This window comes from Bombina bombina, chromosome 7 (genome assembly GCF_027579735.1).
Source record: "Bombina bombina isolate aBomBom1 chromosome 7, aBomBom1.pri, whole genome shotgun sequence".
Taxonomy (NCBI): domain Eukaryota; kingdom Metazoa; phylum Chordata; class Amphibia; order Anura; family Bombinatoridae; genus Bombina; species Bombina bombina.
The window spans coordinates 449,831,030-449,845,878 of NC_069505.1; the positions used below are offsets into that span (position 1 = coordinate 449,831,030).

The 14,849-nt window shown below is 44.5% G+C and overlaps 1 protein-coding gene across 1 annotated transcript in view; it reads right to left on the minus strand.

The window, feature by feature from the left end:
- The window catches only part of LOC128666685 (oocyte zinc finger protein XlCOF6.1-like), a 130,127-nt gene that overhangs the window by 51,693 nt on the left and 63,585 nt on the right, over positions 1-14,849 (minus strand). Inside the window, exon 3 of the mRNA XM_053721414.1 lies at positions 1,652-1,756. Within this exon, the coding sequence (XP_053577389.1) occupies positions 1,652-1,756 (105 nt within the window). The remainder of the gene's footprint in view (positions 1-1,651; positions 1,757-14,849) is intronic.

Consider the following 14,849-nt stretch of genomic DNA (forward strand, 5'->3'; position numbering starts at 1 on the left):
ACAACACACGTGCACACTCACCTGTCTCCTTCAGACAAAACACACGTGCACACTCACCTGTAACCTGTCTCTCAGAAGACACAAGACACATGCACACTCACTTGTAACCCGCATCCCCCAGACACAAGACACATGCACACTCACCTGTAACCTGCATCCCCCAGACACATGCACACTCACCTGTCTCCTGTATCCTTCAGACACCACACACGTGAACACTCACCTGTATCCTGTATCCCTCAGACACAACACACATGCACACTCACCTGTAACCTGTCTCCCTCAGACACAACACACATGCACACTCACCTGTAACCCGCATCCCCCAGACACAAGACACATGCACACTCACCTGTCTCCTTCAGACAAAACACACGTGCACACTCACCTGTAACCTGTCTCCCTCAGACACATCACACATGCACACTCACCTGTCTCCTGTATCCTTCAGACACAACACACGTGTACACTCACCTGTAACCTGTCTCTCTCAGACACAACACACGTGCACACTCACCTGTAACCTGTCTCTCTCAGACACAACACACGTGCACACTCACCTGTCTCCTGTATCCTTCAGACACAACACACGTGCACACTCACCTGTAACCTGTCTCTCTCAGACACAAGACACATGCACACTCACTTGTAACCCGCATCCCCCAGAAACTAGACACATGCACACTCACCTGTAACCTGTCTCTCTCAGACACAACACACGTGCACACTCACCTGTCTCCTTCAGACAAAACACACGTGCACACTCACCTGTAACCTGTCTCTCAGAAGACACAAGACACATGCACACTCACTTGTAACCCGCATCCCCCAGACACAAGACACATGCACACTCACCCGTAACCCGCATTCCCCAGACACATGCACACTCACCTGTCTCCTGTATCCTTCAGACACCACACACGTGAACACTCACCTGTATCCTGTATCCCTCAGACACAACACACATGCACACTCACCTGTAACCTGTCTCCCTCAGACACAACACACATGCACACTCACCTGTAACCCGCATCCCCCAGACACAAGACACATGCACACCCACCTGTCTCCTTCAGACAAAACACACGTGCACACTCACCTGTAACCTGTCTCTCTCAGACACAAGACACATGCACACTCACCTGTAACCCGCACCCCCAGACACATGCACACTCACCTGTCTCCTGTATCCTTCAGACACAACACACATGCACACTCACCTGTAACCTGTCTCCCTCAGACACATCACACATGCACACTCACCTGTCTCCTATATCCTTCAGACACAACACACGTGCACACTCACCTGTAACCTGTGTCTCTCAGACACAACACACGTGCACACTCACCTGTCTCCTGTATCCTTCAGACACAATACACGTGCACACTCACTTGTAACCAGCATCCCCCAGACACAAGACACATGCACACTCACCTGTCTCCTGTATCCTTCAGACACAACACACGTGCACACTCACCTGTAACCTGTCTCTCTCAGACACAACTCACGTGCACACTCACCTGTATCCTGTATCCCTGAGACACAATACTCGTGCACACTCACCTGATAACCTGCGTCCCTCAGACAAAACATACGTGCACACTCACCTGTAACCTGTATCCCTCAGACACAACACACGTGCACACTCACCTGAGCTGATACTGTCACTGGTTTCCTCATCTGTTGGTCCCAGCTGACGCCTCACACCCAGATCTTCTGTTATCTCAACTTTCACTGTATCATTATTATCTGCATCTGTACAAATAAAGCAGATTCATTTTATAGTGTACTAGTCGATTAGCCAGAGGGCAGTCTAATTATTGTTTAAGCTACAGATGTAGAAACAACCTATTTTGTAAGTCTTCTTTTATATAAATATTTAAGCTACAGGTGTAGCAATACTATAATTTTAATTGACTACTGTCTTAAATATATCAAAAAAATAAAATTAATAACCCCTAATCTTAGAACCCCCCACATCGCAATAAACTTAATTACCCTATTAACCCCTAAACCGCAAAACCCCCACATCGCAATAAACCTAATTACCCTATTAACCCCTAAACACAAAACCCCCACATCGCAATAAACATTATTAACCTATTAACCCCTAAACCGCAAAAACCCCACATCGCAATAAACCGAATTACCCTATTAACCCCTAAACCACAAAACCCCCACATCGCAATAAACATTATTAACCTAGTAACCCCTAAACCGCAAAACCCCCATATAGCAATAAACCTAATTAATCCCTTAAACCGCCATAACCCACAACGCAAATAACAAATTATGCTTACCTGATAATTTAATTTCCATCGAGGGGAGGAGAGTCCACGGATTCATTCATTACTATTGGCAATAAAGAACCTGGCCACCAGGAGGAGGCAAAGACACCCCAGCCAAAGGCTTAAATACCTCCCCCACTTCCCTCATCCCCCAGTCATTCTGCCGAGGGAACCAGGAACAGTAGGAGAAATATCAGGGTATAAAAGTTGCCAGAAGATGATTAAATTTAGGTCCGCCACACGGAGATACGGGCGGGAGCCGTGGACTCTCCTCCCCTCGATGGAAATGAAATTATCAGGTAAGCATCATTTATGTTTTCCATATAAAAGGGGAGGAGAGTCCACGGCTTCATTCATTACTATTGGGAACATATACCCAAGCTCTAGAGGACACTGAATGAAACCGGGAGGGTAAAAGGCGGACCCTAATCTGAGGGCACCACAGCCTGCAAAACCTCTCCCCCAAAAACAGCTTCCGCAGAAGTAAAAACGTTAAATTTGTAAAATTTTGTAAAAGTGTGTAAGGAGGACCAGGTAGCCGCCTTACAAATTTGCAATATAGAGGCTTCATTCTTGAAGGCCCAAGACGAAGCCACAGCTCTAGTTGAATGAGCCGTGATCCTCTGAGGAGGCTTATGTCCCGCTGTCTCGTAAGCCAAGCAAATCAAGCTCCTCAACCAAAAAGACAAAGAAGTAGCAGAGGCCCTTTGCCCCTTGCGCTTCCCAGAATACACCACAAAGAGAGATGTAGACTGTCTGAAATCCTTTGTAGCCTGAAGATAGAACTTCAAGGCACGAACCACATCCAAGTTATTAAGCAACCTCTCCTTAGAAGAAGAAGGGTTAGGACACAAGGAAGGAACAACTATTTCCCGATTGATGTTACGGTTAGACACCACCTTGGGGAGAAACCCCAACCCAGTGCGAAGTACAGCCTTATCCACATGAAACACCAGATAAGGAGGGTCACTTTGCAAAGCAGCTAGTTCAGATACTCTGCACGCCGATGCAATAGCCAACAGGAACAGAACCTTCCAGGATAAAATCTTAATGTCAATGGAATGCATAGGTTCAAACGGAACCCTCTGCCAAACCTTAAGGACTAAGTTTAAGCTGCAAGGTGGAGTCGACTGTCTAAAGACAGGTCTGATTCTAGACAGAGCCTGAACAAAAGATTGGATGTCAGGGAGCTCAGTGAGTCTCCTATGCAACAAAACTGATAATGCCAAAATCTGTCCCTTTAAGGAACTAGCGGCAAGACCTTTCTCTAAACCCTCTTGGAGAAAGGCCAGAATCCTGGAGACCTTCACCTTGTGCCAAGGATATCCATGCTTCTCACACCAGGACAAATAAGTCCTCCACACCTTATGGTAGATGTGACTGGCTTCCTTGCCTGAATTAGAGTATCAATCACACTTTCAGAAAAGCCTCTCTTGGCTAAGACTAGGCGTTCAATCTCCATGCAGTCAGCCTCAGAGAATCTAGATTTCGATGCTGAAAGGGGCCCTGTGACAGCAGATCCCTGCGACAGGGAAACGGCGGAGAGGATGACATCCCCACCAGATCCACAAACCACGTCCTCCGCGGCCACGCCGAGGCCCACTCCTGTTAGATACGTGCCACCACTAGAGGTAGAAGTAGGAGCTGAGGGAAAATGTAAGCTAGGCTGAATCCCCAAGGAACCACTAAGGGATCTATCATCCCTGGACCTCGACCCGTATCGAGGAAGCTTGCAATTGAGTCTGGATGCCATGAGATCTATCTCCGGCGTTCCTCATCTGTGACAAATCTCCGCAAACACCTTGGGGTGAAGAGACCATTCCCCCGGATGGAATGATTGTCTGCTGAGAAAATCTGCTTCCCAGTTGTCCACACCTAAAATGTGAATCTCTGAGAGCGAGCAGTCGTGGGACTCCACCCACTCCAGAATCCGAAACACCTCCCTCATCGCGAGGAAGTTCCTTGTACCCCACTGATGGTTGATGTAAGCCACCGAGGTAATGTTGTCGGTCTGGAATCTGATGAAACTGACCGACACCAGAGAAGGCCCTGCCTTCAGAGCATTGTAAATTGCTCGCAGTTCTAGGATGTTGATCGGAAGGAGAGACTCCTCCCTGGACCACTTTCCTTGTGCCAATCTGGCACCCCATACAGTTCCCCATCCCGTCAGACTGGCGTCCGTGGTCACAATCTCTCAGGACGGTCTCAAGAAGGCTGTTCCCATGGATAGTTGCTCCGGACGGGTCCACCAAGAGAGGGAGTCCAGAGTCCGAGCATCCATGGATATCAGCTGTGATAGATCTGAATGATCGCCGTTCCACTGTCTCAACATGCACAATTGAAGAAGTCTGAGATGGAACCTGGCTTGACACCATGAGACCTATCACCTCCATACATTGAGCCACTGATGGACTTGTGGAGGACTGAAGAACAAGACAGGTCGAAGCAAGCTTCCTGTGCCGCCGATCCGTGAGAAATATCTTCATGGACATAGAGTCTATTATCGTACCCAGAAACTCTACCCTGTTGCTGGGAACTAGGGAACTCTTTCCTGAGTTGATCTTCTAACCATGAGATTGGAGCAGAAGAAGAAGAGCCCTTGAATGATCCTCTGCAAGGCTGAACGATGGTGCCTGAACTAGGATGTCGTCCAGGTAGGGCGTCACCGCAATGCTCCTGGATCTGGCTACTGCAAGCAGCGCCCCCAGAATCTTCATGAAGACTCTCGGGGCCGTCGCCAGACTAAAAGGAAGGGCCACAAACTGGAAGTGTTGGTCCAGAAACGCAAATCTTAGGAACCTGAAGTGGTCCCTGTGAATTGGCACATGAACTGTCCCTCTTGAACTAGGAGCAGAATAGACCTGATCGTCTCCATTTTGAACGATGAAATACTCAGAAATTTGTTTAAACATTTTAGGTCCAAAATCGGGCGGAACATGCCCTTCTTCTTTGGAACCACAAAAAGGTTGGAATAGTACCCTAGACCCCTTTCTGCTAGGGGTACTGGAACGATAACCATGAGAGAGGCGAGATCTCTCACACACTCTAGAAAGGCCTTTCTTTTCTCTGGTCTTTACGACACGTATGACAGGAGGAATCTGCCCTCTGGCAGATGGGATCTGAACCCTATCCTGTAGCCCTGAGAAACAACTTCTAAAACCCAGGGGTCCTGAACGTTCTGCAACCATGCGTCTGAGATTTGAGATAATCTCCCCCTACGTGATCCAGAGACCGGTCGGGGGCCGCCCCTTCATGCCGATTTAGTCTCAGCAGGCTTCTTACTCTGCTTAGACTTGTTCCAAGAATGAGCCGGTTTCCAAGGTCCCTTGGACTGGTCTGCTTTCGCCGCGGGTTGCTGGCGCTGGGCATTGTCTGCATGAAAGGGACGAAAAGTAGATCCCTTGGGCTTAGCCTTCTTATCCTGCGGTAGGAAAGCTCCCTTGCCTCCCGTAACCGTGGATATGATCGAATCCAATCCTGGACCGAACAGGATCTTCCCTTGAAAAGTCAGGGACAACAGCCTCGACTTGGAGGTCATGTCCACAGACCAAGATTTTAGCCACAGAGCCCTGCACGCTAAAACAGAAAAACCTGACACTTTAGCATTCAGGCGAATAATTTACATATTGGCATCACAGATTAAAGAATTGGCGACCTTCAGCGCCTTAATCTTCTCCTGTATCTCGTAGATGGATGTCTCCCCTTCGACCATTTCACACAGGGATTCACACCAATATGTCGCAGCTCCAGCAACCGCCGCAACGGCCGCTGCTGGCTGAAAAACAGACCCCGTGTGCTGAAACATCTTTCTCAACATGTTTTCAAGCTTCTTATCCATGGGCTCCTTAAACGACGAACTATCCTTGAGGGGAATAGTTGTCCACTTTGCGAGCGCAGAGATAGCCCCATCCACCTTAGGAATGGTACCCCACAGCTCAAGCTGAGAGTCCGGAATGGGGAACAGGTTTTTTAAAAGAAGAAGGGGAAAAGGACGACACTAATCCCTCCCATTCATTCTTAATAATATTCACCATCTTAACGGGAACCTTGAAAGAGGCACTACCCTGTCCTCGTACACCTTGTCAAGTTTAGGAATTGCGGGTTCCTCCAGGATCTTAAGTTCCGGAACCTCCAGAGTAGCAAGTACCTGCCGCAGCAGAAAACACAAATTTTCCATCCTAAACCTATAACCAGGCTCCTCCGCAGCAGGAGGTTTAGATGACACTGACTCCGACCCAGAAGGGGCCTCCTCCGAAGAGTCGGAGTGGGCCTCATCCTCATACAGGGCTTCTGGATCTGCCATCGGCAAGAACAAACCCTGGGCCGGGCTGCCATGATACACCCTACGCTTGCGCTTAGCAGAATGTGGTTGGTTTGCAAAGTCTGACGGCCAATAAATCTCTCCCGAAGGAGTAACGGTTGGACCCATGGGGCGCTGCATATGTAAACGGAGATGAATGCAGGGAACGCACCTCACGGGACAAAGAACCCTCAGAGGTGGACGGCTCAGTAGAACTAGACATCCATTTACATTTAGATGTTGTGACTTTATCAAGCCATGTGGAACAAAGTTGAGCAGGCTGATCTACCAGAACCGGCCATATAGTGAGTTTGTGTGCGTTGCTCTCCTGGCGCCGACTACTAATCATTTTCATTTTTGATCTACCAGAACCTCCTCACAATAAACACAGGAATGAGACTTTGTTAAAGAGGGAGAGCCCTCTAATGTGTCAGAGTCCTCCATAGCTCTCGCTATTGATAGACTAACTTATTTTACAAATAAGGGCACCTTTATTACCGCCAATGGCCGGGGCACTCACCACCTCCTAGGACCCGAACTTCAAAAACCGTTACGTCTCCTGCGTCACAGATCAACAGAGGAGAGGTAGCCACACCCAGTCACATGGCGTGCCCTGCAGGACCGCCCCTGCACTATGGAAAGCATGCCAAAAATGGCCGGGGAAGATTCCCGCAAGTAACCTGAAGTTCCACACATTGCCAGAGCCTCATCTCGCACATAACGCAGCAATGACACAATAAACAATATCATTTATAATCCCCTTTCCAGGAATATTAACCCTTGATTCTGTTAAAGATACAAAGGCGCCACACTGTGACCCTGGTCTTCTATGTTATCATTATTAATTAAAAAATAAATAATCTTACCAGAATCTACGCTGTGGAACAGCAACATGGCCCTTCAAGTGTGACAGGTTAGTAGCCTCGCTCCTGACATGGACATGTGTGTAGAAAGCAGGCAGCGAAACCTGTCAACGCTGATTGCTTGTGGAGCTGTTAATATGAGTCTGGATGGTTTCACAGAAAGACTCTCCCTGCATCTCCGGACTCTAACTTTCGCCCAGGCTCTCACTGAAAGGCTGACAGGACTACTTCAAACTTCAGTCCCATCTCAAAGAGTACTACCCTCCATAAGAGACTACTCCAACACTCCAGCACTTCTAAGCCACCTCCTGTGACGAAAGGCAAAGAATGACTGGGGGGTGAGGGAAGTGGGAGAGGTATTTAAGCCTTGGGGTGTCTTTGCCTCCTCCTGGTGGCCAGGTTCTTAATTCCCAATAGTAATGAATGAAGCCGTGGACTCTCCTCCCCTTTTGGATGGAAAACTAATTAAATAACTAAGCACCCTAACCTAACACCCCCTAACCTAACAACCCCTAAATTTACCCAAATTACCTAAACTAATACATTCTAAAGTTACAAAACAAAACTAAGTTTACAAAAAATAAAAAAGAAAAAAATTACACACACAAAAAATCCAATTACCAAATTTAAAAAAATTAAAACTAATCCCTATGAAAATAAAAAGCCCACCAAAAAACACACACACCCTAATCTAAGAATAAACTACCAGTAGCCCTTAAAATGGCTTTTTGCAGGGCATTGCCCCAAGATAATCAGCTCTTTTACATTCAAAATACACCAAGTCCCCCCCTAACAGTAAAATCCCCCCACCCACCAAACCCCCCAAAATAAAAAAATAATACTAAAAAAACCTAAACTACTAATTGCCCTGAAAAGGGCATTTGGATGGGCAACGCCCTTAAAAGGGCATTTAGCTCTTTTACAAATTTCCCCCAAAAAACCTAAGTTCAAAATTTAAAAAAAAAAACATAAAAAAAAAACAACTAACACTAAAGCCCCAAATAGATACTCACAGGTCCTGAAGTCTGGCGGAGAAGATCTTCTTCCAGACGGGTCCGTCATCTTCAACCACAGCGAAAACGGCACGGAGATGCAAAGTGGTGTTTCCAGATGTGGCGATCCTCGAAGGCGGCGATGGTCCTTGGCGGCGGTGCTCCACGGCGACGTGGAGGTTCATCTTCATGCGATCATCTGCCGGCCGCACACTGAAGATTAAATGAAAGGTACCCCATATTTATTGGGGTACCTTGCATTCCTATTGGCTGACATTTTCACATCAGCCAATAGGATGAGAGCAAGTTAAATCTTATTGGTTGGTGAACAGCCAATAGGATTTCACTTGCTCTCATCATATTGGCTGTTCACCAGCCAATAGGATAACAGCAAGTTAAATCTTATTGGCTGTTGAACAGCCAATAGGATGAAAGCAAGTGAAATTCTATTGGCTGTTCACCAACCAATAAGATTTCACATGCTCTCATCTTATTGGCTGATGTGAAAATGTCAGCGTGCCTCAGACACAACATGTAACCTGCGTGCCTCAGACACAACATACGTGCACACTTAACCTGTAACCTGTGTGCCTCAGACACAACATACGTGCACACTCACCTGTAACCTGTGTACCTCAGATACAACATATGTGCACTCACCTGTAACCTGCGTGCCTCAGACACAACACACGTGCACACTCACCTGTAACCTGCGTGCCTCAGACACAACACACGTGCACACTCACCTGTAACATGTGTGCCTCAGACACAACATACGTGCACACTCACCTGTAACCTGCGTGCCTCAGACACAACATACGTGCACACTCATCTGTAACCTGCGTGCCTCAGACACAACAACATAATTTATGTAAGAACTTACCTGATAAATTCATTTCTTTCATATTAGCAAGAGTCCATGAGCTAGTGACGTATGGGATATACATTCCTACCAGGAGGGGCAAAGTTTCCCAAACCTCAAAATGCCTATAAATACACCCCTCACCACACCCACAAATCAGTTTAACGAATAGCCAAGAAGTGGGGTGACAAGAAAAAAGTGCGAAAGCATATAAAATAAGGAATTGGAATAATTGTGCTTTATACAAAAAAATCATAACCACCACAAAAAGGGTGGGCCTCATGGACTCTTGCTAATATGAAAGAAATGAATTTATCAGGTAAGTTCTTACATAAATTATGTTTTCTTTCATGTAATTAGCAAGAGTCCATGAGCTAGTGACGTATGGGATAATGACTACCCAAGATGTGGATCTTTCCACGCAAGAGTCACTAGAGAGGGAGGGAAAAAATAAAGACAGCCAATTCCTGCTGAAAATAATCCACACCCAAAAATAAAGTTTAATGAAAACATAAGCAGAAGATTCAAACTGAAACCGCTGCCTGAAGTACTTTTCTACCAAAAACTGCTTCAGAAGAAGAAAACACATCAAAATGGTAGAATTTAGTAAAAGTATGCAAAGAGGACCAAGTTGCTGCTTTGCAAATCTGATCAACCGAAGCTTCATTCCTAAACGCCCAGGAAGTAGAAACTGACCTAGTAGAATGAGCTGTAATCCTTTGAGGCGGAGTTTTACCCGACTCGACATAGGCATGATGAATTAAAGATCTCAACCAAGATGCCAAAGAAATGGCAGAAGCTTTCTGGCCTTTTCTAGAACCGGAAAAGATAACAAATAGACTAGAAGTCTTTCGGAAAGACTTAGTAGCTTCAACATAATATTTCAAAGCTCTAACAACATCCAAAGAATGCAACGATTTCTCCTTAGAATTCTTAGGATTAGGACATAATGAAGGAACCACAATTTCTCTACTAATGTTGTTGGAATTTACAACCTTAGGTAAAAATTCAAAAGAAGTTCGCAACACCGCCTTATCCTGATGAAAAATCAGAAAAGGAGACTCACAAGAAAGAGCAGATAATTCAGAGACTCTTCAGGCAGAAGAAATCGCCAAAAGGAACAAAACTTTCCAAGAAAGTAATTTAATGTCCAATGAATGCATGGGTTCAAAAGGAGGAGCCTGAAGAGCCCCCAGAACCAAATTCAAACTCCAAGGAGGAGAAATTGACTTAATGACAGGTTTTATACGAACCAAAGCTTGTACAAAACAATGAATATCAGGAAGATTAGCAATCTTTCTGTGAAAAAGAACAGAAAGAGCAGAGATTTGTCCTTTCAAGGAACTTGCGGACAAACCTTTATCTAAACCCTCCTGAAGAAACTGTAAAATTCTCGGAATTCTAAAAGAATGCCAAGAAAAATGATGAGAAAAACACCAAGAAATATAAGTCTTCCAGACTCTATAATATATCTCTCTAGATACAGATTTACGAGCCTGTAACATAGTATTAATCACAGAGTCAGAGAAACCTCTTTGACCAAGAATCAAGCGTTCAAACTCCATACCTTTAAATTTAAGGATTTGAGATCCTGATGGAAAAAAGGACCTTGCGACAGAAGGTCTGGTCTTAACGTAAGAGTCCACGGTTGACAAGAGGCCATCCGGACAAGATCCGCATACCAAAACCTGTGAGGCCATGCCGGAGCTACCAGCAGAACAAACGAGCATTCCTTCAGAATCTTGGAGATTACTCTTGGAAGAAGAACTAGAGGCGGAAAGATATAGGCAGGATGATACTTCCAAGGAAGTGATAATGCATCCACTGCCTCCGCCTGAGGATCCCGGGATCTGGACAGATACCTGGGAAGTTTCTTGTTTAGATGAGACGCCATCAGATCTATTTCTGGAAGTTCCCACATTTGAACAATCTGAAGAAAAACCTCTGGGTGAAGAGACCATTCGCCCGGATGCAACGTTTGGCGACTGAGATAATCCGCTTCCCAATTGTCTATACCTGGGATATGAACCGCAGAGATTAGACAGGAGCTGGATTCCGCCCAAACCAGAATTCGAGATACTTCTTTCATAGCTAGAGGACTGTGAGTCCCTCCTTGATGATTGATGTATGCCACAGTTGTGACATTGTCTGTGTGAAAACAAATGAACGATTCTCTCTTCAGAAGAGGCCAAGACTGAAGAGCTCTGAAAATTGCACGGAGTTCCAAAATATTGATCGTAATCTCACCTCCTGAGATTCCCAAACTCCTTGTGCCGTCAGAGATCCCCACACAGCTCCCCAACCTGTAAGACTTGCATCTGTTGAAATTACAGTCCAGGTCGGAAGAACAAAAGAAGACCCCTGAATTAAACGATGGTGATCTGTCCACCACGTCAGAGAGTGTCGTACAATCGGTTTTAAAGATATTAATTGAGATATCTTTGTGTAATCCCTGCACCATTGGTTCAGCATACAGAGCTGAAGAGGTCGCATGTGAAAACGAGCAAAGGGGATCGCGTCCGATGCAGCAGTCATAAGACCTAGAATTTCCATGCATAAGGCTACCGAAGGGAATGATTGTGACTGAAGGTTTCGACAAGCTGAAATCAATTTTAGACGTCTCTTTTCTGTCAAAGACAGAGTCATGGACACTGAATCTATCTGGAAACCCAGAAAGGTTACCCTTGTCTGAGGAAGCAATGAACTTTTTAGTGAATTGATCCTCCAACCATGATCTTGAAGAAACAACACAAGTCGATTCGTATGAGATTCTGCTAAATGTAAAGACTGAGCAAGTACCAAGATATCGTCCAAATAAGGAAATACCACAATACCCTGTTCTCTGATTACAGACAGAAGGGCACAGAGAACCTTTGTAAAAATTCTTGGAGCTGTAGCTAGGCCAAACAGCAGAGCCACAAACTGGTAATGCTTGTCCAGGAAAGAGAATCTCAGGAACTGATAGTGATCTGGATGAATCGGAATATGCAGGTATGCATCCTGTAAATCTATTGTGGACATATAATGCCCTTGCTGAAAAAAAGGCAGGATAGTCCTTATAGTTACCATTTTGAATGTTGGTATCCTTACACAACGATTCAATATTTTTAGATCCAGAACTGGTCTGAAGGAATTCTCCTTCTTTGGTACAATGAAGAGATTCAAATAAAACCCCAGCCCCTGTTCCAGAACTGGAACTGGCATAATTACTCCAGCCAACTCTAGATCTGAAACACATTTCAGAAATGCTTGAGCTTTCACTGGATTTACTGGGACACGGGAAAGAAAAAATCTCTTTGCAGGAGGTCTTATCTTGAAACCGATTCTGTACCCTTCTGAAACAATGTTCTGAATCCAAAGATTGTTAACAGAATTGATCCAAATTTCTTTGAAAAAACATAACCTGCCCCCTACCAGCTGAGCTGGAATGAGGGCCGCACCTTCATGTGGACTTAGAAGCTGGCTTCGCTTTTCTAGAAGGCTTGGATTTATTCCAGACTGGAGATGGTTTCCAAATTGAAACTGCTCCTGAGGATGAAGGATCAGGCTTTTGTTCTTTGTTGAAACGAAAGGAACGAAAACGATACTTAGCCCTGTTTTTACCCTTAGATTTTCTATCCTGTGGTAAAAAAGATCCTTTCCCACCAGTAACAGTTGAGATAATAGAATCCAACTGAGAACCAAATAATTTGTTACCCTGGAAAGAAAGGGAAAGTAGAGTTGATTTAGAAGACATATCAGCATTCCAAGTTTTAAGCCATAAAGCTCTTCTAGCTAAAATAGCTAGAGACATAAACCTGACATCAACTCTGATAATATCAAAAATGGCATCACAGATAAAATTATTAGCATGTTGAAGAAGAATAATAATATTATGAAAATCATGATCTGTTACTTGTTGCGCTAAAGTTTCCAACCAAAAAGTTGAAGCTGCAGCAACATCAGCCAATGATATAGCAGGTCTAAGAAGATTACCTGAACACAGATAAGCTTTTCTTAGAAAGGATTCAATTTTCCTATCTAAAGGATCCTTAAACGATGTACCATCTGCCGTAGGAATAGTAGTACGTTTAGCAAGGGTAGAAATAGCCCCATCAACTTTAGGGATTTTGTCCCAAAATTCTAATCTGTCAGACGGCACAGGATATAATTGCTTAAAGGGACACTGAACCCAAATTTTTACTTTCGTGATTCAGACAGAGCATGCAATTTTAAGCAACTTTCTAATTTACTCCTATTATCATTTTTTCTTCGTTCTCTTGTTATCTTTATTTGCATCTAAGTTATTTTTTTGGTTCAGCACTTGTTTATTGGTCGGTTAAATCAATCCACCAATCAGCAAGAACAACCTAGGTTGTTCACCAAAAATGGGCCGGCATCTAAACTTACATTCTTGATTTTCAAATAAAGATTCCAAGAGAATGAAGACAATTTGATAATAAGAGTAACTTAGAAAGGTGCTTAAAATTGCATGCTCTATCTGAATCATGAAAGAAAAAATTTGGGTTCAGTGTCCCTTTAAAACGTTTAGAAGGAGAAAATGAATTACCCAAATTATTCCATTCTCTGGAAATTACTTCAGAAATAGCACCAGGAACAGGAAAAACTTCTGGAATAACCACAGGAGATTTAAAGACCTTATCTAAACGTTTAGATTTAGTATCAAGAGGACCAGAATCCTCAATTTCTAAAGCAATTAGTACTTCTTTAAGTAAAGAACGAATACATTCCATTTTAAATAAATAACATAATTTATGCTTACCTGATAAATTCCTTTCTTCTGTAGTGTGATCAGTCCACGGGTCATCATTACTTCTGGGATATTACTCCTCCCCAACAGGAAGTGCAAGAGGATTCACCCAGCAGAGCTGCATATAGCTCCTCCCCTCTACGTCACTCCCAGTCATTCGACCAAGGACCAACGAGAAAGGAAAAGCCAAGGGTGAAGTGGTGACTGGAGTATAAATTAAAAAATATTTACCTGCCTTAAAAACAGGGCGGGCCGTGGACTGATCACACTACAGAAGAAAGGAATTTATCAGGTAAGCATAAATTATGTTTTCTTCTGTTAAGTGTGATCAGTCCACGGGTCATCATTACTTCTGGGATACCAATACCAAAGCAAAAGTACACGGATGACGGGAGGGATAGGCAGGCTCTTTATACAGAAGGAACCACTGCCTGAAGAACCTTTCTCCCAAAAATAGCCTCCGATGAAGCAAAAGTGTCAAATTTGTAAAATTTGGAAAAAGTATGAAGCGAAGACCAAGTTGCAGCCTTGCAAATCTGTTCAACAGAGGCCTCATTCTTGAAGGCCCAAGTGGAAGCCACAGCTCTAGTAGAATGAGCTGTAATTCTTTCAGGAGGCTGCTGTCCAGCAGTCTCATAAGCTAAACGAATTATGCTACGAAGCCAAAAAGAAAGAGAGGTAGCGGAAGCTTTTTGACCTCTCCTCTGCCCAGAGTAAATGACAAACAGAGAAGACGTTTGTCGAAATTCCTTAGTTGCCTGTAAGTAAAATTTTAGAGCACGGACTACATCCA